This window comes from Staurois parvus, unplaced genomic scaffold (assembly GCF_062004578.1).
Source record: "Staurois parvus isolate SC_StPar_1 unplaced genomic scaffold, SC_StPar_1.0 ptg000024l, whole genome shotgun sequence".
Taxonomy (NCBI): Eukaryota; Metazoa; Chordata; class Amphibia; order Anura; family Ranidae; genus Staurois; species Staurois parvus.
Genome location: NW_028317820.1, coordinates 722,004 through 747,308, shown reverse-complemented (window position 1 = coordinate 747,308; position 25,305 = coordinate 722,004). Strand labels below are relative to the sequence as shown.

General features: G+C 43.5%; 2 protein-coding genes across 2 annotated transcripts in view; both read right to left on the bottom strand.

The window, feature by feature from the left end:
* Positions 1-25,305, bottom strand: part of LOC149472050 (uncharacterized) — a 481,288-nt gene that overhangs the window by 211,058 nt on the left and 244,925 nt on the right. The gene's annotated exons all lie outside the window — the stretch shown is intronic.
* Positions 11,567-25,305, bottom strand: part of LOC149472052 (uncharacterized) — a 56,095-nt gene continuing 42,356 nt past the window's right edge. The window contains exons 8-10 of the mRNA XM_089693326.1: positions 20,186-20,491; positions 15,550-15,897; positions 11,567-13,182 (exon numbers count right to left, since the gene is read on the bottom strand). Coding sequence (XP_089549452.1) covers positions 13,076-13,182; positions 15,550-15,897; positions 20,186-20,491 — 761 coding nt within the window. The 3' untranslated portion in view covers positions 11,567-13,075. The remainder of the gene's footprint in view (positions 13,183-15,549; positions 15,898-20,185; positions 20,492-25,305) is intronic.

Genomic DNA, 25,305 nt, shown 5'->3' with positions numbered 1-25,305 from the left:
GCCCCGCCTACATCCTGGCTGCCCCGCCTACATCCTGACAGCTGCAGAGTCCTGACTTTTGGGGCGGCCGCCCGAGAGGAGGGAGGAGAGCGGGCGCCCAGCACACAGAAGAGCCGCATTGAAGTTTATAAAGAGCCGCATGTGGCTCGCGAGCCGCGGCTTGCCGACCACTGACCTAGGCGATTGCAGAGGAAGTGGGAGCGGGTGCCTGTCAATTTCGGGTACCTGCTCCCCACTGCTCTCCAAAGCTGCCAATCCTTAACGGGGAGCGGGGGACCAGTCCTTTATGCGGAACTTCCCCCTTTTGGTGAAGCTCTGCTTTATACTGGTTTTCGAATGTTTGACCAATTTTGTTTTCAAATTTTGATTTTGTTTTCAAATTCTAATTGTTTTCGAATTGAATTTTGGCCGAATTTCGTTTAATTATTTTGGATTTGTTTAACCCCTTAACGCCAACGCAACATAAATATGCGTCCTCACAGAACTGGGCTTTATTCCGTAGGGCTGCATATTTGTGTATCTGTCTTTGTGCTGGGAGTGTGCCACATGGCGCACTCCCAGCACAAAGACCGCGGTGTCACTGAGAGCACCAGGTCCCGTTCTAAGGATCGGGACCCGGGACTCCCCGTTCCGGGTCACATGATCACGGTGATAGCCTCTGATTGGCTGTCATAGTGATAAGTCACTGTACAGCCCGCCCCCCTTGTTTTTTTCTCTCTCTATGAATAGAGGAGAGAGATACATTGTATCTCTCTAACTCCTGGCATAGACAGAGAAAAAAATGTTTGTAAAAAAAAAAAAGATAAATATATATAAAAAAATAAAATATAAAATAAAGAAAAAATACCTAGATCAAGGTTTGATCTAGTTCAGTGCCAGGGTAGTGTGTGGGTCAATGTTAGGGTCAAAGGTCAAGGTCAAAAGGTCAGGATTTTAAAAAAATGTTAGTGTCAATGTCAGTGTCGGTGTGTTTTAGGTAAAATAAGACAAAAACAAAATTTGCATTATTGTTTCTGGGCTGTACTACGGGTACAAAGAACAAATAACATACACATATATGGTATCGCTGTGATCGTCAAGAGCTGGAGAATTTATTTTGGGTTGTTTTTTGGTGGTAGGTTATGGTAGTAACAACACACAGCTAAATTAAAAAAAGTATTTTTTTTTTACTATTTTGATCCAGTTTTCCTTTGATAAAAAAAAAATCAGGAGATATCCATTACCATTTACCACCCAATGAAAGCCCAATTTGTCCTGAAAAAAAATGCGGTATAATCCATCCGGATGTACAAAGTAGTTGTGATGATATGTACGATTTTACTAACACATGTTAACGTTGCAAAATTGTGCTTAGGCATTAAGGTTTGTTTTACCCTTAGGCGTGAAGGGGTTAACTTCGTTATTTTTGTAATTCAGCATTCTAATACATCCCGAATAACAAAAAAAGTGTCCGAAATTCAATTCGGAATGAATGAAACAAACTGCACGTGTCTAGATTTTATATACCGATGTTATTTGCTCTCTCCATGGATACCAGAAGTTTACTATTCCTATGGTGCAAGTGGAGAAGAATTTCACGCTTTGTATATGGACTTTTCTATTCAGTGTATTCATTGTTTATGTTACATGGACTTGTTGACTTATAATTGAGTTATTATTTATAGATATACTAGCATCCGTTTAACACATTACCTTTTTTCACATATAAAAGGTAAAGATTGCTCCTTATTCCTGCCCCTTTAGACTGAGCGAGTGGTAACCCTTGCAGTACAATGGGGCCCCACTGCATGGATAGATTTTGTCTGATTCCTGGAGATGGGATTTAAGGTGGCAGGGTGAGTACAGAGCTTTTCAGGGAAGTTGGAAAATCTTTGGATGTGACAATGAGAGACTCGGACAATCAGAACCTTATGTTCTTGCCCCCTGGTATGGCGTTAGGTCATTTATGCTCACATTAAGTTTACGTATGCCAGTAATTAAAGTTCTTCTCTATATTCGGATTACAACACTAGGAGAGAGCAATGCCCACAGTTCTATCAAGATTGTATGACTTCTGTGTTCCTGAACATCTCATCACAGATCTTTTCTATTATATATCATCCTTATCGCGAAATGATCGGCTCATTTCCATCACAAATGATAAAAGGTTAAAACTTACATGTTTGGCATAGAGAGAAAAGAATCAATATTCCCCGATTAGTCCTCTCCATCATCCCGACTCTGGGTGGAATGAGGGACCTTTACCCCCGTATGGCAACACATGTATGTCTTTCACTTAGTTTCACTTTTAGAAAAATAATTCTTCTTCTTCTGTTTAGCTATGGTTTAAAGGTTACAAGCCAGATTGGGACATTCCCAACATTTCAAAAACAATTTACAGGGACTCCTTTTTTTTTTCTTTTTGCTGTGCATCCAGAAAGCCATTATAAGCAGAAAATGTAGTTGACTAGAGTAACCCATACGTCTCCAAGTCCTTCTACATCTCACCATAGCTACCCTTCCCAACTTATACTAATTAAGAAATGACCAGAGACCCGATCTGGAGAAAATTAGCCAACCTGGCCGTTTATTAACAAATAAACCAAAATAGCATTCCTTAACCACTTCCCATCTGCCCTATAGCAGAAATACTGCTACAGGGCGGCACCGGTGCGCAAAATCACATATATATACACATGATTTTGCAGTTCTAGGTAGGGGGAGCATGCTCCCTACCCGCACAGCCATTTACGGCCTCGGCTGTTAATCGCTGTTTCCTGGCCGGTGATTACTCGCCGGCAATCTACAGTTCCAGTTGGGGGCAAGCATGAGCCAGGCACCCACTCTACTCACACTGCCATTCGCGGCCGCATCTGTCAATCACTGGGCCCTAGCCGGTAATTACTCACCAGCGCCTGGTGATTTCCGATGATCACCGACGGGGAGGAGGACTGTTACTAACAGTCCTCCTCTCTGTCAGCTCGGGCACACTGTTGTGGGTGGCTGTGCACAGCACAACCATCCACAACAGTGTGAATACAGTGAAGCACACCCCGCCCCCTGGTAAAACACTCCCTATACACAGTTAACCCTTTGATCACCCCTCATGTTAACCCCTTCCTGCCCAGTGCCACTAATACAGTGTCAGTGCTTTTTTTAGCATTGATCACTGTACTGGTGTCACTGGGGATGTCAGTGACACCAAGTCAGTTCCCCCCAGTATCAGAATGTCCGCCGCTGTCCCGCAGTCCCGCTATAAGTCGCTGATCACCGTCAAAAAAAAAAAAATTCCAGTATCTATAGCTCCATTTGTAAACGCTATAACTTTCCCGTAAATCAATTAATTTACATGTATTGGGATTTTTTTTAGCAAAGACATGGAGCAGAACACATTTTGGTGTAAATTTATGATGAAATTTGATTTTTCTTTTTTTTTTTACTGGACATGTTTAATAGTAAAAAGTCAAAAATATTATTTTTTTCAAAATTGTCAGCCTTCTTTTTTTTTCTAACCAACTCCATCATTGATCCTGGCCTGCCTTGTATCCCCTGTCCCCCTTCTCATGTAGCCTTTCGCCTAGTTTTCTTTTTTGCTTCGGGCTTATCTTTAATTATGGGTGGGATATTGATTAAAATTTACTTAGTTCTACAAAAGGCATATCATCAACCTACTGAACATAGTCTGAGTACAACAGCCACCAGAGGAGATTTCCCCATCCATACTATGTAGTGTATATAGTGGAATTGAATTGGAAGTATAGCTAGCCTTAGTCTTAGTGTTGCCATCCCCCAAAGTGAAATTTACTGACAGGGCGCCCAAAATTTACAAACACCATATTTTTTTGTACTGACAAAAATCATGAAACTTACTGACAGAGCCACATTTTTTACTGACGCTTAAAAAAAGTATATAAAATGGTCATTATAACAAATGTTAAAAACCATATTTCTCCTTTTACATAAAGGTCAAGTTAACATAACCCAGCACAGAGTTCCCCCTTACACCAGAGTCTACAGGATTCTCCTTTACAGTGCAGAGGGAACTCTGCTGTAAAGGGGAACACTGCAGATCGTGATGTAAGGGGGAATACTGCAGACTTTGATGTAAAGGGGAACTCTGATGTAAGGGGGGGGTCTTTGGTGACCAGAGACCACCTTATATCAGAGTCCATTGCGTTCCTCTTCCCTGTTCCCATCAGAGTTACCATTTACATCAGGGTCTGCAGCATTGCCCTTTACATCAGAGTTCCCCTTTACATCAGGGTCCGCAGAGTTCTCCCTTGCAATGTAAGGGGGAATCCTGCAGACTCTGATGAATGCCGGTAACTTGGATATGAGGGGAGCTCTGGTGACCACAGACCACCTTCTGCAGAGTGAATACACTAATGGTAAGGGGGGGTTACTGATATAAGGGGGGACCATTATATCAGTGCCCCCTTATATTACTGTATTCGCTCCCCCCTTATATCAGTGACACCCACCCCCCTTCAACTGCCCTTGCGGCACTGTCACTGACCTCCTCTCAAGTGCACCATGCAGGGCTCAGTCGGACGGTCCTCTCTGGGCTCCAGCTTGGCGGCTCTGGTTCCATCCTATATTTTCCTCTTCACAAGCTACACACGTCTGTCTCCTCCTGTGACCCCCATGCCGGTGGCTCCCCTACTTTTGACTCCTCTCCAGGCTCCCCTCAGACACTGAAAACATGATACAAGACAAAAGATGGTCAGAGGTTGTGAATATGATGCAAGAGATGATTAGAGGCTGCGGGCATCATACAAGGAGATAGTCAGAGATTACAGATATGATACAAGAGATGGTTAAAGGCTGTAGACAGGATATAAGAGATGCTTAAAGGCTTCAGACATGATACAGGAAATGACTAGAGGCTGCAGACATGATACAGGAGATGGTTATTGGCTGCGGACCTGGAACAGGAGATGTTTAGAGGCTGCAGACATGGTACAGGAGATGGTTAGAGGCTGCAGACATGGTACAGGAGATGGTTAGAGGCTGCAGACATGATAAAGGAGATGGTTAGGGGCTGCAGACATGATACAGGAGATGGTTAGGGGCTGCGGACATGATACAGGAGATGGTTAGGGGCTGCGGACATGATACAGGAGATGGTTAGAGGCTGCAGACATGGTACAGGAGATGGTTAGAGGCTGCAGACATGATAAAGGAGATGGTTAGGGGCTGCAGACATGATACAGGAGATGGTTAGGGGCTGCGGACATGATACAGGAGATGGTTAGGGGCTGCGGACATGATACAGGAGATGGTTAGAAGCTGCGGACAGGAAACAGGAGATGGTTAGGGGCTGCGGACATAATACAGGAGATGGTTAGAGGCTGCAGACATGGTACAGGAGATGGTTAGAGGCTGCAGACATGGTACAGGAGATGGTTAGAGGCTGCAGACATGATACAGGAGATGGTCAGAGACTGCAGACATGATATAGGAGATTGTTAGAGGCTGAAAACATTATAAAAGGAGATAGTCAGAGATTGCAGATATGATACAAGAGGCGGTTAAAGGCTGCGGAAAGGATATAAAAGATGTTTAGAGGCTGCAGACATGATACAGGAGATGGTTAGAGGCTGCAGACTGGATACAGGAGATGGTTAGAGGCTGCAGACAGGATACAATAGATGGTTAGAGGCTGCGGACAGGATACAGGAGATGGTTAGGGGCTGCGGACATAATACAGGAGATGGTTAGAGGCTGCAGACTGGATACAGGAGATGGTTAGAGGCTGCAGACAGGATACAACAGATGGTTAGAGGCTGCGGACATGATGCAGGAGATGGTTAGAGGCTGCAGACAGGGCCCCCTCTCAGGCTCCACACTCCAGCTCCTCACTCCATCTTCCAACGGACACACACTGTTCCTGCTCCCCAGGCTCTATCATACTTAAGGGTTGCCTTTGTCACCATGCCCAGTCTCATGCCAGGGGATTGGCCAAGGTTCCTCAAGTATGCAGATCTGAGCTTCCTCCCCTCCTCTGTCTGTCCTTCTTCCAGAAAGTTCTACAAGCTTCTGGAAGGGTGGAAGGGCTCAGAGGTATGCTACCTCTGAGGCATTTTATATGCTGAGCATTTATGGTCCTTATAGGAAAATTTGATGCCTCTATATGTGTTTATTCCACTGGCATTTATTGTACCCCTTGGGGGGGCACAATGTGAGACCTGTGGAGTGTGGTGTATTGTTGTTGTTTTAAAATATATATTTTTTTGAATAAAGGTGCCGTTCCTGTGCTTTGACCACCAGCCTTATGATTTAATATATGCATTTAAAACATAAAAATCCACTAATCCTGGTTGAGTCCGTAGCTAGTCTTTTTTAGTTTGTTTTGCTAAACTTTACACTTGGCGCAATGCAGTCAGGCAAGTACCGTTCTCCTAGAAACCACCAAACCCCGACATATCCATTGGACTGCCAGACAGAGAAGCGTGATTGGTCACATCAGAGAACACGTCTCCCCTGCTCTAGAGTCCAGTGGTGGCGTGCTTTACACCACGACATCCAACGCTTTGCATTGCACTTGGTGATGTAAGGCTTGGATGAAGCTGCTCGGCCATGGAACCCATTCCATGAAGCTCTCTACGCACTGTTGTTGTGCTATTCTGAAGGCCACACCAAGTTTGGAGGTCTTTAGCTATTGACTCTGCAGACAGTTGGCTACTTCTGCGCACTGTGTGCTTCAGCATGCGCTGACCCCGCTCTGTCACGTTACGTGGCCTACCACTTAGTGGCTGAGTTGCTGTTTTTCCCAGTTGCTTCCACTTTGGTATAATCCTACTAACAGTTGAGCGTGGAATATTTAGTAGCCAGGAAATGTCATGGACGGACTTATTGCACAGGTGGCCACCTATCACGGGACCACGCTTGGAGTCACTGAGCTCCTGAGAGCGACCCATTCTTTCACCAATGTTTGTAGAAACAGTCTGCATGCCTAGGTGCTTGATTGTATACACCTGTGTCCATGGAGGGGATTGGAACACCCAAATACAATGATTTGAAGGGATACTTTTGGCAATATACTCTATACAGTTATTAGTAGAGATGCCTCCAGATGAATATTGCAGCAAAATCCAGATCCAGGGGCCCCTGAGAATGATCACGATGCGGCATCAGTTTTGGTGTCATAGACCTGAAGACATGATCAGTGGTCATGGGAAGATCCTCCAACTGTTGTCCAACCAGTCTAGAACACAGTTTCTCACATGCAGAAATTGTGGTGTGGCAGTAGAACTCAGAGTCAGCCTATCTACTTTGCATCTCAGTCCCTAGTAGCTTCTAATCTGTAATGCAACTGGACCTCTAACTACCAGAGGTGGTCATCAGATGCCTAACCTGGCTCTATTCTATGCTGATCATTAAACCCTGAGCTAAAACTAGCTATTGAATCACACACCAGAAGGGTCAGGAATAATTTGAATAAGAGGAGCTGCACATAGACTCAGTTGCAATAAACAGACTCATCTATTAATATACTGGAAGGTGACCACTACATACATACAGCAGCACAGACATAGCTATCTGGCACTGTGCAGTTAGTATAAAAACAATAAGACAGAGATACATCTGTCATGATGATTCACACACGCACCCAAGAAGCTATGGGCATCTACAGTTACACTATTAGAACATTGGAATACTTGTCTAATAGTCACTGCTTTTGGTCTGGGTGAAATACAGCTGTGGCAGCTTCTATGTGTATAAGGTCATGTGTCTACGTTCTGTCTGTACTTCCTGGAAACAGCCCTTTATAAAACATCAGGGTACTTCAATTGGGGGTTTCTCACCCAGCTAGCAGGGACAGGTAGTACCTGTCTATAACAAACTAACTCTATGGTAGTGAACAAACAAAGCCACTTGTAAGTACAGTACAGACAGTAAAAGACTGCAGATCCCTACACCAGGGGTGGGCAAACTTTTTGACTTGAGGGCCGCAATGGGTTCAGAGTAGATGAATGATGTGCATGTGTCATCCATAGTAAGTATAGTAATATTCCCCCATAGTAAGCATAGTAATTCATCCCCCATATAGTAATTCATCCCCCATAGTAATTCATCCCCCATAGTAATTCATCCCCCATATAGTAATTCATCCCCCATAGTAATTCATCCCCCATAGTAATTCATCCCCCATATAGTAATTCATCCCCCATAGTAATTCATCCCCCATATAGTAATTCATCCCCCATAGTAATTCATCCCCCATATAGTAATTCATCCCCCATATTAATTCATCCCCCATATAGTAATTCATCCCCCATATTAATTCATCCCCCATATAGTAATTCATCCCCCATAGTAATTCATCCCCCCTATAGTAATTCATTCCCCATATTAATTCATCCCCCCTATAGTAATTCATCCCCCCTATAGTAATTCATCCCCCATAGTAATTCATCCCCCATATTAATTCATCCCCCATATTAAGTCCCCAAGTCCCGCCTGTGTCAATTCACTTACCTTTGCTCCGCACGTTCCTCTCGCCGTGTTCCGGTGTAGCATGAAAATCTGTCTCCTATGAGGATCTGTCCCCCTCTACGTATCTGCGCATGTGCCAGTTTCAGGCATTAGCAGCCGATCGGCGATCTCCGGCACATGCACAGATACGTCGAGGGGGACAGATCCTCATAGGAGACAGATTTTCATGCTACACCGGTCTTCAGGGCGGACTGTGAGAGGAGCCTAGCGGGAGCCTAGCTCTGCGGGCCGGATTAAAAGGTCCGCCGGGCCGTATACGGCCCGCGGGCCGTAGTTTGCCCATTGCTGCCCTACACACTCCTCCTCTTGAAATCTTTACATCCCAAGTCTACACAACATGCATAGTAAACATCAATTTAGCAAAAGAGCATTGTCCTCTCCCCATTAGAATGGCTTTATGCTTCCCCCATTGTGGTTGGAGATTTGAAATCAGGTGAATTTCTACAGAACTTGGGAGCCTCTGGAAAGCATAAGCTGGCATGTACTGTATTTGCAACTGGCAGTGTTTGTTCACTACCATGGAGTCAGTTTGCATGCCTGAGCTAAAGGCAGATAGGTTCCAGGATGCAAATGCTACATTAATCATCTGTCCTTACTCAAGATGATGTTTTTCAACGTGATTTCTCAGACAAATAAAGCATGGACACATGGATGATGGTGGAGTTTGTTTTGAATAACAAAAATGAATTAAATAGTGTTTTTGGTTTGTGGTGCTCAGATACAATGTAGTTCTGCTTTAATGATGCATCACAGGATCACATAAAACAGCCAGCTCAATACACTCAGGAGCTCAAAACAATCCCCTTCATCAGGGCTAGAAATTAAATACAAAGAAAAATATTTCTAAAAATCCACAGTGTTAAAACAATTTCCATTTTCATATTAAATTCATAGGATGCAATCAATTTATATACAAAGGCAAAAGAAACAAAAACAAGCTCACCGTGCCTAATGTCTAATTCTTATGCCCCGTACAGACTATAAGAAGATCAAATGATCATATTCTCACGTTGAACAATCATTCAATTTTCTGATGGTGTGTACATAATTTTCGACAGCCGATTAAGACCTTCCGAACGAAAATTACAGAAGGGACAAAATGCTACATTTATGTAGTACGGGAGCAGAACAAACGGTTTTCGTTTAATGTGTACTGTTTTCGTAAAAGAAAAATTGGATATGAAAGACCACTCATAATCGGAAGCTGCTTATGACCCGGAAGAACCTGAAGAAAATAAACACCAGGGAATGATCGGAAGCATAATAGCAATTAATGTCTGTAAACAGTTCAAACCCCCCTTCACCACAAAAAAAAAAAATTCATATGCCACTGTATCACAATGAATGTGTGTGTTTGCATGTTGTTATAAAAAAAACACAAATAAAAATTGTATATTTTCAAAACAAACTTTTATTGTTAACTATATACAGTACTATGGTAAAAAATAACCATCAAACTAGATGAAAATCCACAACAAAGTGCTTTATATCAGGTCAACAATTAAACGTCCAGAAAACTAAGAATTTGCAGCAAAAAGACTGTACCAGGCCCAGACTGGCCATAGGGCGCACCAGGCATTTGCCCGGCGTACCGGGGCCGCCTGGATAGGGGAGGTGGTCAGGTGGCACATAAAGAACCGTGCATGTCTTGGTTCCTTTATGTTCCGCCCGGTCGCCCCTCCTATCCATCTCCTGCATGGGCTCTTGTGTATGTTCCCCCCACAGCCAGCCCCCCTCACCTACTGCAGCAGTGCGGGGGATCTGTCAGCATATTCTGTCCCCAGTGCTGACAGCCCCTCCCACACACACACATGGGAGAGGAGAGAGACGGCTGGTTCTGCCCCTCCTCCACCTGGCCTCTCTTCCTGTGTCTGCCCCGCCCACACTCCCCACCAACCTTGTGTCTTCTCTCCCCCTTCTTCTTTTTTTCTCTCTTTCCTTTCTCTCTCTTTCTTTCTTTCTTTCTTTCTTTCTTTCCTTCCTTCTCTCTCTCCATCTGTGTCCTGTTTCCCTCCTTCCTCTCTTTCTCTTTCTTTCTCTCTCCTACAAAAAAATTCTCTCTTTGTCTCCTGTTTCCCTCCTTTCTTTCTTTCTTTCTTTCTTTTTCTCTTTCTTTCTTTCTTTCTTTCTTTCTTTCTTTCTTTCTTTCTTTCTTTCTTTCTTTCCCTCCTTCTTTACGTCTGTCTTTCTTTCTCTGTCTCCTGTTTCCCTCCTTCCTCTTTCTTTCTTTCTCTCCTACAAAAAAAGTAGGAAAAATAATAAAATATAAAATTGTAAAACATTAAATAAAAATAAAAACCTACTGACACTAGTGTCGGAACTACCAGGGTTGCAAAGATCACTTTCGCAACCGGGCCCTGGCGTTCCGCCACCGGCCTCCAAGGAAAGGGTCAAGTGGCTTTGGGCTGCTCAGTCCAAAATGCCCGGGCCTATTTTAGTCCCAGGCCTGGACTGTATCATTCAACTAAAGATTTGTGTAATGATAATCCTGGCACCATGACAAAGTTTGACGATCAGGTGCAAGATAATGCCATTGTGATGTGTGCTGCAGTGATGATGGACGCAGTGGTGCTGGTAGAGGTGGCATTGGAGGTGCAAGTTGTGATTCCAGTTTTGATTCAATTGCTGCATTTTGATAACATCCGGAAATGGTATCCATAACTATCCCGACAATTCATCAGGAAAGATCCGTCGATGGGGAGATAACAATTATGGCACTGAAAGGTTTGGCTTCAGGGTCACACGTACATCACTTCCACAGCTATGCTATGACGTTCGTTCGCAATGCCTTTTTTGTACAATATTTTTCATGCAGCAAAAGCACATCGCTTTCGACAAGCTGCGAACAATTGAGGAAAATCGGGCGACCGTTCTTCTAATTTTCTTATAGTGTGTATGCGGCATTACAAAAACTTTTGGTACATAATCAATTATATAGTATTTAGTTAGAATCTACAAACAAATAACATGATCAGGGGATCCAGTGAATGAACATAAAAAATTTACAAAAACCATAAAAGAGAGTGTGATAAAATGGATTTAAAAATATCCAAAGCCGTAAACGTAATATCAATGAATACTGTTACTATTAAAACATTAAAAACATAATTTAATGATAATTGAGTGACATGCTCCAAATAATCTTATGATATGATATATTACTGTGTTATATTCTGAATTTCATGATATATTAGGAAATGATGACATAACCTAGGAAAGCATTTAAGCGCTAATACATGAAAGACTGTGTATGGTCCACTCTTCACGCAGAGCATTATCTTCTTCCAGGTTGGGGATCTTCAGCCATCTTAAGACTGGAAGTGGGGCTGCCCCAGCACTGCAAGGGTTGAATGCTTGCTTAGGTCTAGGGGGCTACAAAAAGTACTTTTATTTACCCAATCGTCTGCTCTGAGGCAGCCAGTGCTCTCCTCTACTTCTCTACACTCAGGGAGTTGGCATTCTCTCGGTGTCCTCATGTCCAATACAGAGTTATGGGCTCTGCACTGGTCTTGATAACATCAGAGGACATCTGACTGCCAGAGTGTAGGAGAAAAGAGCCTGGGGGGACTGGTCTTAGAACCCACATAAACCTGCAGGGGCAAAGGGTAAACATTCATTTTGTGGCCCCTAGACCTGAGCAAGCATGTAACCCTTGCGGAGCAGAGGCAACTCCACTGCAAGGGAGGATTTTTGTCTACCCCAGAGTTCTGGGAGAAAATTGTTGGGCAGGTATAAATGTTATACTGACCACTAAGCAGAAGGTGATGAAATAGATACACCGAAAAATACAAGCATAGTAGAAGAACCTTAGTGAATCCATGTAATAAGTGACAGCATAATTGTTTGGAGATGACTATAAGATGGTGAAGACAGAAAACAAATACGTAACAACTTACGAAGAATGCGAATAAACATGAAAAGTATGTGCAATTATAAGTGTATCTGCATAGGAGTTTTGTCTTAGTCTTCCTGAAAAGTGCCACAAATGCCTGATAATCCATCTAATGAAGCTTCCTGTGATAGTGTGGCAACAATGCTGCTAAACTACACTGGGAGGAAAAGATGTTGCAGGGAGTGTGGCTATCAGCCTGATTTCTGGATTGACAGCCCTGCCCCATTGTTGAACCCCTCCCACTGGGAACTGCAGTGCCTGGGGAAGAGGGGCATATGAAACACAAACACAGGAGGACTTGGCTCAGTCTGGGGAGACAGAGAAAGTTTTCTGTTTACTTTCTGGGGTTTGTGCATCACATTGTTTCTGGACTTAGTTCTAGTTTAGACAGTTGCACAGATGTCTATAGTTGTGCTTCAAAAGTCCCATTCATAGAGCTTTTACCCAATCCTATAGGACTCGTGGTCCCCTCTATGGGCTTCTCCAGGCTGGGATGTTCCACTCTACAGATGAACTCTGCCCCCTGGTCTCTGCTGAGCGATGGGGTGAATGTCAGAGATGATTGACAGGAGAAGGTCTTATCTTTCTTCTGCTTGTTACATTTTTGGAAGGCATCATTGGGCAGCTGTGTTGTCACAGAATGTGAGTCTGTCCCAAGTTCCTTCCTATACCAGCCACAGTCACAGGATCAACTCATTTTTCTTATCAGACTCTGTAATCATCTTTAGGTAGCTCTGTTACAATGGGATGTGAGTCTGTTTTGAGTTCCTTTCTAAGCCAGCTCATTTTCACATCTTGTGGACGGGGCAGATCTGAAAACAAAAGTTATTTAGAAGACATGTGTCAGTCACAATGTATTTTATAGTATATATCCTTTGTAGACAATGCACTGCTACAAGATATACATGGATTGTAGCTGCGATGTCTGATCTAGATATTTTTGTGAGTGGACTGGGAGGGTATACTAGAAAAGCAGGCTGCAATGTTAGCAGTGGGAGTGTCAAAGAAATATTACCACACACTGGTTTAACCACTTCCGTACCGGGCACTTTTACCCCCTTCCTGCCCAGGCCAATTTTCAGGTTTCAGCGCTCTCACACTTTGAATTACAATTGTGCGGTCATGCAACACTGTACCCAAACAAAATTTTTATCATTTTGTTCACACAACTAGAGCTTTCTTTTGGTGGTATTTAATCACTGCTGGGGTTTTTATTTTTTGCTAACTTAACAGAAAAACCGTACATTTTTTTCTTTGTTTCTGTTATAAAAGTTTGCAAATAAATAATTATTCTTCAGAAATTTAGGCCAAGATGTATTCTGCTACATGTCTTTGGTGAAAATAACCCAAATCAGTATTTATTATTTAGTCTGTAGGAAAGTTATAGAGTTCACAAACTATGGTATAGATCTGAATATTGATCAATCCTGAAGTACTGACAGCAAATCTAATTTATTGAGGCCCAAAAATGTCAGAACAGTACAGATATCCCCCAAATGACCCCTTCTTGCAAAGTAGACAGACCGATGTATTTCCTAAGAGGTATGGCAAGTTTTTTTGAAGTTGTAATTTTTTTGTCATAATTTTTCAGAAAATTAAGAAATTAAAATAATTTTTTTCACAATTTTTAGTTAGCTATGGGGAGCTAGTTGAGTGGCAGCCTGGGTGATAGTCAGATGGGCCAAATTTGGGTCAGGGCTGAGAGGCTCTGCAGATCAACTCCTTGATACATCCCCGTAATTTAGAGACTTGGAGAAGTCTATAGAAATCAGTAGGCGGGGATGAGGAAGGGCTGGTCTGTGAGGACGTCTTTGTGATGAAACGCGTAGGGCGGAGCCTGGATAGGTGTGACATCAGGACGCTCCCTGGTATTGTCGGCGGTGTCCGTGGCAAGCGGGACTCGTCTATCCTTTGTGGTCTATTGCGGATCGTTAATGCTGATCATGCTGGTGTCGGCGTGACACCTTGTTTTTGAGTATTTATAAAGCTGTTTGAATAAATGTCAATAATTTTAAAACACGCTGCACCATCATACCTTTTCTTTATCCCTGAGTGTGGTTCTACGATTATGATGGAGAAGATGATCAGATAAAAGGTTTCCTTACCCACTGGCTTGGTGTTGCTGCAGAGTATTACTCCCAGAGTTTGGATATCCCAATTTGCTACAGAGTTTTGCTCCTAAAGTCTGGATATACCTTATTACCATCGCTCCCAGAGCAACAGCGCTAATGCTGGTTTATAATTTAATCAGCATTTAGCTCTGGTGAGTTTATTTATTTCTTCTGGTGGTGGATTATGATCACGGTGATATATATATATATATATTTCTTCACAATAAGTTACAGAGTGACTTATTTTGGACTTGACACATGGACTTTTTTGTTTAACTTGCACTATTAAGTGTTTTTTTCTTTGATTGAGTTAATATATAGCGTATTCCTATATTTATTTATATGAATATTTAAGACCTTTCCCAGTCTAATCAGGCAGACTTGCATTTTACAATGCTGGTTGATTTGCAAATAACCTGCTCTGAAACTCCCCCTGATTTCCCACATATTTACCCCCAAAAACAGGTTAACCCAACATAACAAAGGAAAGGTGATTACCTCATGCATAAATGAACATAGTAAGGAGTCCTTGGCTATCCTTTCAGTGTGTAAAATGCGAACCACCGAGGAGCTGCTGCATATACCATCTAATGTGACTGTACCTGCATCTCTTCCATTTGGCTTACCTTACTGTCACCTTAATGCCTCTACCCTGGGACGTCCGGCTGGCTGAAATCCAGAGACAGTTGAGAAAGGGTGGAAAAGGGCAGGAAGTAGCCAGCAATTGTCCATGTGTTGCATGGACCAGGCCACATTTGTGAGAAAGAACTGTGTGCTGTTTGGCTGAGATGCTGCTGGGCTTCTGTGACCCTTTCTGGACCCCTGAAGCAGGTGGGAACTTTAAACCCTGTTGTGGGACAGGTTTATGCTGGCGGTGGGCCAAATCTTTGGGGGGTTTTTTGTGCTAAAAGCTTATGGACTAATTTGTTTATTTTATGCTGAAGAAAAGCTGTTTTCATTTGTCTTTTGGAAAATAAAGACTGTTTGCTTTTACAATTTGTGAATGCAATCTCAATGTATAGTCACTTAATGGTTTAATGTTGACAGTCTTATTATGGAAAAGTGTACCTATTCTTATTGGACCCGTTCTTTTCTCTACTGGACGCTCCAGGCTGGGATGTTCCACTGTACAGATGAACTCTGCCTCCTGGTCTCTGCTGAGTGATGGGGTGAATGTCAGAGATGATTGACAGGAGAAGGTATTATCTTTCTGCTTTTTCTTATCAGAGCATTTGTAAGCATCTTTAGGTAGCTCTGTTATAATGGGACGGGAGTCTGTTCCGGGTTCCTTCATAAACCAGCTCACTTTCAGATGATCTGGGAAATATCCGGAGATATCACAGGTCAGACAGGCGTTTGTATCTGCTACCAGGTTGGGAATTATGATCTCTCCAACTTGTGGACGCCAGGGCAGATCTGCAACACAAAGTAATTTACAAGAGATGTACAATTAGTTCATATTTCACAATGAGTTGGATTCTGTAAAAAAATGAGTAAAGTATTCCATGCAAAAGAAAAAATGTATAGGAGGGATCATTCAGTCCCATAGGAACTTTTCTTTTGAATGCCACTGTGAAGCCCGAGAAAACAGGTTGCGCAGCTTACAATCTTGCTACTTTTTCCCCCCACTTAATTCTTTTTATTGTGGTTTCTCTAACCATTTGAAAGATTTTTTTCCTTCACTTTCTGTGTGGGCACTGACATACAAACCATCTCCAAAGGGATCACCAATAGTAGTACAACATTTTAACAGTAGAGTGGGGAAGGGTAAGCACCTCACTCAAGTTTTTATTGCTGACAATTTCTGTTAGGTCACCAAGACAAGAAATAAGGAGACATTTCTTCACCAGGGACACAGATAGGGAAAAGTAGATGGCAGAGGACAGGGCAGTCTTTTCCTATGGACACCCCTGGGCACTGCCCAGGGGTCTCAAGTACATTGTGGCCCCTGAAGTCCCCCCCCACAGGAGGAATCACATTTGAACAGGAGGGGTGATCAGTGTGGTGGGTGGGGAAAATAATTGCAACTCATCTTCTGTATGGCTCTCACTGCAGCAGCTGAAAGCCGGGAGAGCCACAAAAGATTGGTTCCAGTAATTTCCCCCACCTGCCACACTGATCACCCCCTCCTGTCCACATTCTATTCCCCCCCTGCCTGGGCCCCCTGTCTGCCCACCCCCATAGCGCTACCAGCTTCCCTTCACTACTTTCCTGTTGGCTGTTATCACGTACCTGGTGATGGAGGCCAATGGAGAGAGGGCTTCCCTTGTGGCTAAGTTCCGGACTCCCCTGAGAGTGGGACAGCGGGAGTCAGGCCCAAACTTGCACAGGTCGCCTGTAGGAGTACTGGTTGGTGGTCCACTCAGGAGCACAGCTGGTGCACGGGGATAGGTCTGCAGACTGGAGGCGCCTGTGCGTGGTATGCAAGCCTTCCGGGATTTGGAGGTTTGCTGGTTAGTCAGTTCGAGCCAAGGTCAGGTACCAGGTGGGAAACAGAACAGACGTGGTCAGGTGGGATAGCCGAGGTCATACACGGAGGAGCGAGAGAGAGAGAGTATCCTTTAGCCAAGCCGAGGTCAGATCAGGGGTTCAGTAGAGCAGACAGGTCCAAGTACAAGCCGGGTCGGAATCAGGAAGTCACAAGCCACAGGAAACAGGAACAAACCACGGGGAGCTAGAGATCATCCAGCAACCACAGGAAGTGATGAGCCTCCTTATAAAGGCCGTCTGGCACCAGACTGAGGCTGATGTGTACTTCTGTGGCCGTGTAAAGTATTGGCAGAAACGCCAGAACTTCTGCTGTGAACAGGACCCTGACACTGCTGTGGGGGGATCTTTAGGATGAAGAGCGGGCAAAGGGGCCAGTAAATATGTCTTTTAAATGTCCCTTCCTTTTCTAAATTAACACAGTGAGTGATTGGTGCTAATCACTCACTGTGTTCATTCATAACTGAAGCATAGTAAACTGTGTTCAATTTATAAATGAACAGCAGCCTCTGTCCCCTGTTCATTCAACTGCAGTGCAGCTGAAGATGCAAAGAAAGGAATTGGGGAATATGTTTCCTTAGTCCATTTCTCTGTCTCAAAGTGAGAGTCCATTTCTCTGTCTCAAAGTGAGACTTTGGGGTTCTGTTTAGACTCCTGATATCTCACGAAAGACCAGCACTGTGAAAAAAATAAATAAATAAATAATTTTATAAAAATTGTAAAAAAAATAATAAAATTTAAAAATTGTAAAAAAATCAGACTAGAATTTCTAATCAGACTTAAAAGCGACGCCCAATATGTAGCATTAATTTGCCATGCCCACTGTTTGCAGCAGCCTGCTATGCATGTCACAGATCCCCGTTTTTCTTGGAATGGGCCCCACTGCATTTCTAAGCCCGGGGCCCATGATGCTATTAAGATGGCACTGACAAAGGATAAAAAAATATGTATTAGCTGCAGGGGAGTTTCCTGAATTTGGGCAAGAACATGTTGGGCCTCAGTGTGGACCTGCAACAAGAAGTCATACCACACCGCAGCCACCTACACATGTACATCATTTAATACCGCCCCATACCAGCAAACAACCTCCAGTAATAAAGATGCACACGCTGCACAGAATCCTGGGTGTGGCCAGATTCTGCTAACAGTGGGAGGGTCTTAACGGGGCATGGTTACATAAAACCTGAGTCTAACGGACATTTACAAAACTGAGCACAATCATTTAAAGGATAAGTTCCCCGTACTATCTGTCAGATTTGAAAACAGTACAGCCATGCGGGGCTCCACCCACACTTGCAAAAAAATGTGCATTTATTATTTTTGTCCAAAAGATGAACTTATCCTTTAAAAGAAATTAAACTTTTCCATTAAATGTTTTTCAGGCAGCAAGGCAATGATAACTTAGCAACCTTTACACCCCCATTCACATCTTATATTAGAGGTTCCGTTTACATTAAAGTCTTCTTTTACATCAGAGTCCTCCTTAATATTACAGTCTCCTTTTATAAGTCCCTACTTACATCAGACACCCCCTTACATCAGAGTCCCTCTACATAAGAGTTCCCCATTAAGTAAGTGTCCCCCCTTTGATCAGGAGCCCCCTTTTAAATCAGACCCCTCCCTTCTTCCCCTTTAGATCAGAGTCCTCCTTTAGATCAGAGATCACCCTTTCATCAGAATTTACTTTTAGATCAGAAGTTTCCCTATAGATTGTATTCTGTCCCTTCAATCAGGAGTCTCCCCTTAGATCAGAGTCCCCCTTAGATCAGAGTTTTCCTCAAGATCAGAAGTCCCCCTTTAGATCAGAAACCATATTTATATCAGAGTTCCTCTTTAGATCGGAATCTTCCTTCAGATCAGATTCCCCACTTGGATCTGCAGTCCTCCTTTAGATCAGAATCTTCTCTTATATAAGATTCCCCCTTTAGATCAGCGTCCACCCTTAAATCAGAGGTTCCCCTTTAAATCAGTTCACTTGAAATCAGCATTCCTGCTTAGATTACAGACCCCCATAGAACAGGGTCCCTTTACCCTACAGCAGGGGTGGGCAACTGTGGCCCTCCAGCTGTTGGTGAACTACAAGTCCCATCATGCCTCTGCCTTTGGAAGTCATGCTTGTAACTGTTAGTTTTGCAATGCCTCATGGGACTTGTGGTACTACAACAGCTGGAGGGCCACAGTTGCCCACCCCTGCCCTACAGGATGGGAGGTAGAAGCCAAAGTCAAGGGATGGGGCTGGAAGGTAGAGCAGCTCTGTATAGAGGACGTTTCATCGCATTGTGCATGCTAGGGAAGCGTGTCTTCAGTTACTGGGACACCAATGGTCCTAGCAGCTAATGATGGCAAAGATGATGGCAGGGGGGAGTTTGGGGGAGAACAGAGAACATGGACAGTCCTTGCTGACAGGAATCCTCATTGTGTGCAGTCAGGGGTGGTGCTAGACTATTTTGCGCTCTAGGCAAGACCAGCTACCTGCGCCCCCCCAAAAAAATAATTTTTTTTAAAACCAGTAGAAAATATTAAATCAACAAAACACAAAACTGCTAAATTTCTTTCAATTTGCAAAAATAAGTGCCATAAGATTCCACCAGCACCAATATTAAAGTCATAATTAGTTTCACCGATGGACTGAGCGACTTACAGTGAAGATCCACAATTTCCACAAAGTCGGATAATAAGCCGATTTCAGGTGTGATTTGCAAGATATCTGACACAGATGTCTATGCTAATCGCTCCAAAAGTAGTTCATGTACCACTTTGGAAATCGGTGAGGCTCTGACCAAGTCGGAACCGCACCGACATGACCGCTGTAATTGCGGACAATAGGGTGCGACTTGCCATGAGATTTGCAAGTCGTATGACATGCAATCGCATGCCAAGTCACACCCAGTGTGACCATGGACTTAGTCTGGGTTCACACTGATGTGGTGTGAATCTGATACGATTTCACAGTGTGATTTCTGTTGTGACAGGTGCAAATTTATTTTAATTTAAGAAAGGAGAAGCGAGAAGAGTCTGTGGGGGACCCGAGAAGAGGGGGATCCGGGCTGCTCTGTGTAAAACCACCGCACACAGCGGGTAAGTACAGACATGTTTGTTATTTTTTTATTAAAAAATAAGCCTCCAGAAACACTTTAGATTACAATATGGCTCGTATAGCAATCGGTTGTATTGTTGGATTTATGTTCTTTGATACAATATTTATTTCCTTTCTTACCTCTTACAGTCAGTGTTCTGGTCTCCGGTTCATCCATAGATTCGTGTTTCCACGTTACAGAGAATTTGGTCTGAGGATCATCAAACGCCTTTATAGAAATGTTGCCAACACTGGTGACATCATATGTGAGATCTTCGTATTTACTAACATTGTTTTTCCATGACATTTCCAATATTTTATCGTCATATTCATATCTCCATTTTATTCCAATCTTTTCCGGGTAAAACTTCAGTAGATTGAGGGTGAAGAGAACACGAGAGGAATCCCCCATAGAGATCGCTATAGGCTCCACCATCTGGGGTTTAGCTGGAATACACAAAGAACATCTAAACCCAAGAACAAAAAGTGTGATATATTGCAGCTTACCAGCCCTTAGATGTGGTGGCTGCATTTGTTTTTCAGTTTCTTTCAGGCTTTTATTTTCTTTCATGTTCACCTGGTGATCCTGCCACTGACACACTTCCTGTTGTAAGGTGACAACACTTCCTCTTTGTTGAAAAACTCTCAATCTTCTGAGCTCACTGCCTGACTATAGCCTATCTGAGGTAACCAGCACTCAGCACTTTATTAGCAGGTTGCTTTTGTTTAGTATTTGTACTTTACAAGTGAAAAATTGGTCACTTTCTGATTCTTATGCTGATTGGCACATGATTTTGGAAAGATGAGGACATTTTAAACACCACACTAAATCATAGAGTGATTGCAATGGTTTGGCACAGAGAGCCCTGGCACTCCTGGCTCCTCTTCTGTGGCACTCAGGCAGGCTTGCTCCCGAGCCGGCCTTTATGCGTCTATTCAGACACACAGCATGGCTTGGCCCTGCCCCCTGCTCACAGGTTTTGACTGACAGCTGCAGGAGCCAATGGCTCTCACTGCTCTCAGCCAAGCCTGGGAGAGCGGCGAGAGGGCAGAAGAGCTGCTGCAGCACTGGATCAAGATCGGGCTTAGGTAAGTGTTTAGGGACTGGGGGGGCTACCACAGGGAATGCATCAAGCTAAATAAAACTTTTACCTTTACAAGCACTATAAATATTATACGCTCCCTCTCTGTGTTGTATCTATGGAGGAGAGTTGTCACCTTAGGACATGACGTGTGTGAGGACCACTTCTGTAGCTCAGGTGGGAAGCCTGGGCAGAGCTGACACCAATGCTAGAGATAAGACTGCAGAGTGTGCAGGACAACTCTGAATTTCTGGCAGGATCAACAGCTATTTTGTTTGCATTTTTTTAAACAGATATAACAAAATGGTTTAATTATTAACCACTTGCCCTCCAGAGGATTTACCCCCCTTCCTGACCAGGCCATTTTTGGCGATACAGCGCTGCGTTACTTTAACTGACAATTGCGCGGTCATGCGATACTGCACCCAAATAAAATTTACAGACCCTTTTCCCCACAAATTGAGCTTTCTTTTGGTGGTATTTGATCACCTGTGCGGTTTTTAGTTTTTGCGCTATAAACAAAAAAAGACCGACAATTTTGAGAAAAAACAATATTTTTGACTTTTTGCTATTAACCTCCTTGGCGGTATTCCCGAATGTAGCTCGGGGTAACATTTCAGTACCACAAACGGTAACCCCGAGCTACACTCGGGAATACCATGCGGCACTGCTCCGTCATTTGTTCTTCACTTACCTTACCCTGCGCTCACGCGATGTGTCCCCTGCAGCGTCCCCGGCCATCTCCTCCGGCTGATGCCAGCATCCGGCTTCTGTGTCCTGTCCCTGTGACGTCGGGACGTACTGGCGCCGCTGGCGGCGGGAAATTTAAAAATTTTTAAAAATGTCTTTTTTTTTTTTTACATTTTACATAGTAAAACATTGCTGTCTCAACCAATTTCACATACATCTTGTCCCTAATGCTTTGTCCGGCGCCCTGTCTGTTCTTTCTGCCTGGAAACTGAGAAATGTCCATGGCATCCAAAAAGTGTCCCTTTAGGTCAAAAGCGGTTTAGATCAGCTAGGAGAACAGCGATAGTAAATCAGAACCACTTGCAGAATTGAGTGATAATGATTTGTGGGGGAAATTCGTCATCAGACACTGAAAACGATTCTGCGACTTTGCTCAGCAATGTGCTAACTTGGCGCTATATTTCACATTTCAGTGTTTTTGGTTTGATTATATTATTGAATTAAATGTATTATTATTATATTATTATTTTTTATGATTATTTATTAAATTATAATTTATGATTTCGTGTTTCAAATTTTATCCTACCCGGGATGTTTACTAGACTCTTGTTCGGACAGATTTCAGTGAGTTATTCCTAAGAATTACAGGCCTACAATAAAAAAACTACATATTTCCATGCAAAAAAATGTACCGCTTTCAGCACCAAAAATCGGAAAGAATCATACCGCCAAGGAGGTTAAACATGTACAGTAAAAAACATTAAAAATATCAAATTCCATCATAAATTTATGCCAAAATGTGTTCTGCTCCGTGTCTTTGCTAGAAAAAAATCCCAATACGTGTAAATTATTTGGTTTACGTGAAGGTTAAAGTGTCTACAAATGGTGGTATATACAGTATACTGGAATTTTTAATTTTTTTAATACTGGTAATGGCGGCGATCAGCGACTTATAGCGGGACTGCGGCAGGCATTGTGACACTTGGGGGGAATTGACTAACTGTCACTGACATCCCCAGTGACACTGATACAGTGATCAGTGCTAATAAAAAGCTGTGACACTGTACTAATGACACTGGGCAGGAAGGGGTTAACATCTGGGGTGATCAAAGGGTTAACTGTGTGTGTGTTTTACTGTGTAAGCACATTGCTTTGTAATGCTCTTCTATACAGATCAAAACAAGCAGAGTGCTGGAGCTGACAGGGGAGAGATCTGTATTGTTTACGTACAGACCTCTCCCCCGTCAGTGATACTCGGCGATCGCCGGGTGCCGATGGGAAATCACTGGCCGGGACCCGGTGATCAACAGCTGAAGCCACCAATGGCGGCACGGGTAGGGTGCGCTCGCCCCTTAACCGGAAATGCAAAATATATATGTACGTGATTTTGTGCAGCCCTGCCGCCCTGTAGCGGTATTTCTGCTATAGGGCGGTGGGCAAGCGATACAGACCAAAAGGGAGCAAATCAGAAAAGTGCATTGTTAGGGTTTACATACACTTTAATAGTACGTGATTTGACTCTCATGTTAAACAATATATATAATATTTTAACTTCTGGACTGTGGACAATAGGTAAATACAGATAAATATAAGATAAGACACATTGACTGGTCAGTTGCACATCTTACTGATGAATGTCAATAACAGATTCCTTTGTGGAATAATGGGATCCAGACTGCTTACTTCCCTGCCTGTGCTCTTCCATTTTTGCTGTCCTTGCAGTTTGTTGATTTTCTGAGTAAAATGTTGTACTTTGTTATCACAGTTCTGGGTCCATATACCTAAAACTAAACGGATAATAAACTAGATTGGTGGTTCTCCCAGCTGTTCTTAGGAGTACTGATGAAGAGGCCATATACTGTCTCTGCGAGCTCCTCCACTTCCAGCCTTGGTGTACCTTGTGCAGCTATGACGTCTACTTATGTTGGTGTAATACTAAGGCCAGGTAGCTGACGAGGGTAAGAGGGGCAAAAGGTAAAAACCCAGTGGCACTGTGCACCCTTGAAGAAGAGGAGAAGAGTGCACGAGCAGCACAATAACCCCTCCCACCTTGGGACCTCTTTTTTTTTTTGCTAGTGTCCTCAGGTGATGGATGCATCTCTGTAGAAGAGAGAATAGGTTTAGAATTCTCTTCTATCAAGACTAATTTACAAACTACACCAAGCCTCTGTGGAGGAGAGTATCACTTCTCCAGATCAGTGCCTCTCAGTTTAATGCTGCGGTGACTTTGCTTGGACTACCCACATCAAGATAGGAACAGGACTGACCTGTAATCTCTGATTGTATAGGACCTGGTATAGATGATGCATGTAAGTACTTTGTACATGTGTGTTGCCACTGTGTTCTCTGCAGGTCCAAGCAGTGGTCAGCCTGTGGGGGAGTCCAGTCCTTGAAGATCCCCTCTCACTGGGGATGGGGGGTTTGGAGGAATAAGCCTAACCAGAGTGGGAGAAGGTACTCTGAGGGTCCTGTGGGCCATAATCCCAGTGTACCAACTGTTTGAACATGCACAGTGGATGGTTAGGTTTTATCATCCTGACTTGCTGACTATGAAACCTGACCCATATTGCTGATCAGGCCTTGTTGCAGTTTCCCTACAGCGCTCAGCCACCATTTTTGGCACACTGCATAGGCGTCATGATACAGGTTCTGAGGAACAGAGATAACAGGGGTTCCACTTGAACCTGTGTATGGTTGCCAAACCAATTAGGAAGGTTAAGCCCATTCTGGATCTCAAACTGTTGAACCCTTTTCTGAAAATCACAAAGCTCCAAATGGAGTCTGTGATACAGGGGAATTTTTGGTTTCAGTCGATATAAAAGATGTGTATTTACACTTCCTCATCTTTCCTCCACACCAGCGTTCCCTTTGCTCTGCAATGGACAACCACTTTTAGATTGTTTCTCTCCCCTTCAGTCAAGCCACAGCTACCTGAATCTTTATGAAGGTCTTGAAACTGGTGCTGGTTCTGTTATGATCCCAGTGGATTTATGTCCACTTCTTTCCATAAGGAAGAAGCTCCATCAGATGATTCAGGTCCTACCAAGTTTCGGTTCGTTCTGCAATCTACAGAAATTGACTCTGGAACTATCCTAGCATCTGGAATACCTTAGATTGGTGCTGGATACGATTTTGAATAGGTTGTTCCTTTCTCAGGTAAAACTTGTCTCCCTACAGGTCCTTCAGTCCACTGTAAATTTCTTTGTGAGAGCTTCCATGTGGGTTCTGGGTATTATGCTGCCCTTGTTTGAGTCCAGTCCATATGCTCAGTGGCATTCAAGACCCCTGAAGTACAACACTATGTTGGCCTGGAACATTTCAACCCTGTCCCCAGGCCACCCCATGCGCCGGTCATTCAAAGACAGGAATTCTCTGATGGGATGGATGCCAAGTCTCTTGATAGAACTAGGCCGATCCCTCCTTCTGCTGAACTGGATAGTTCTCACCACACCTGCTAGCCTGACAGGCTGGGGGGGGGGGGGTGCTGGG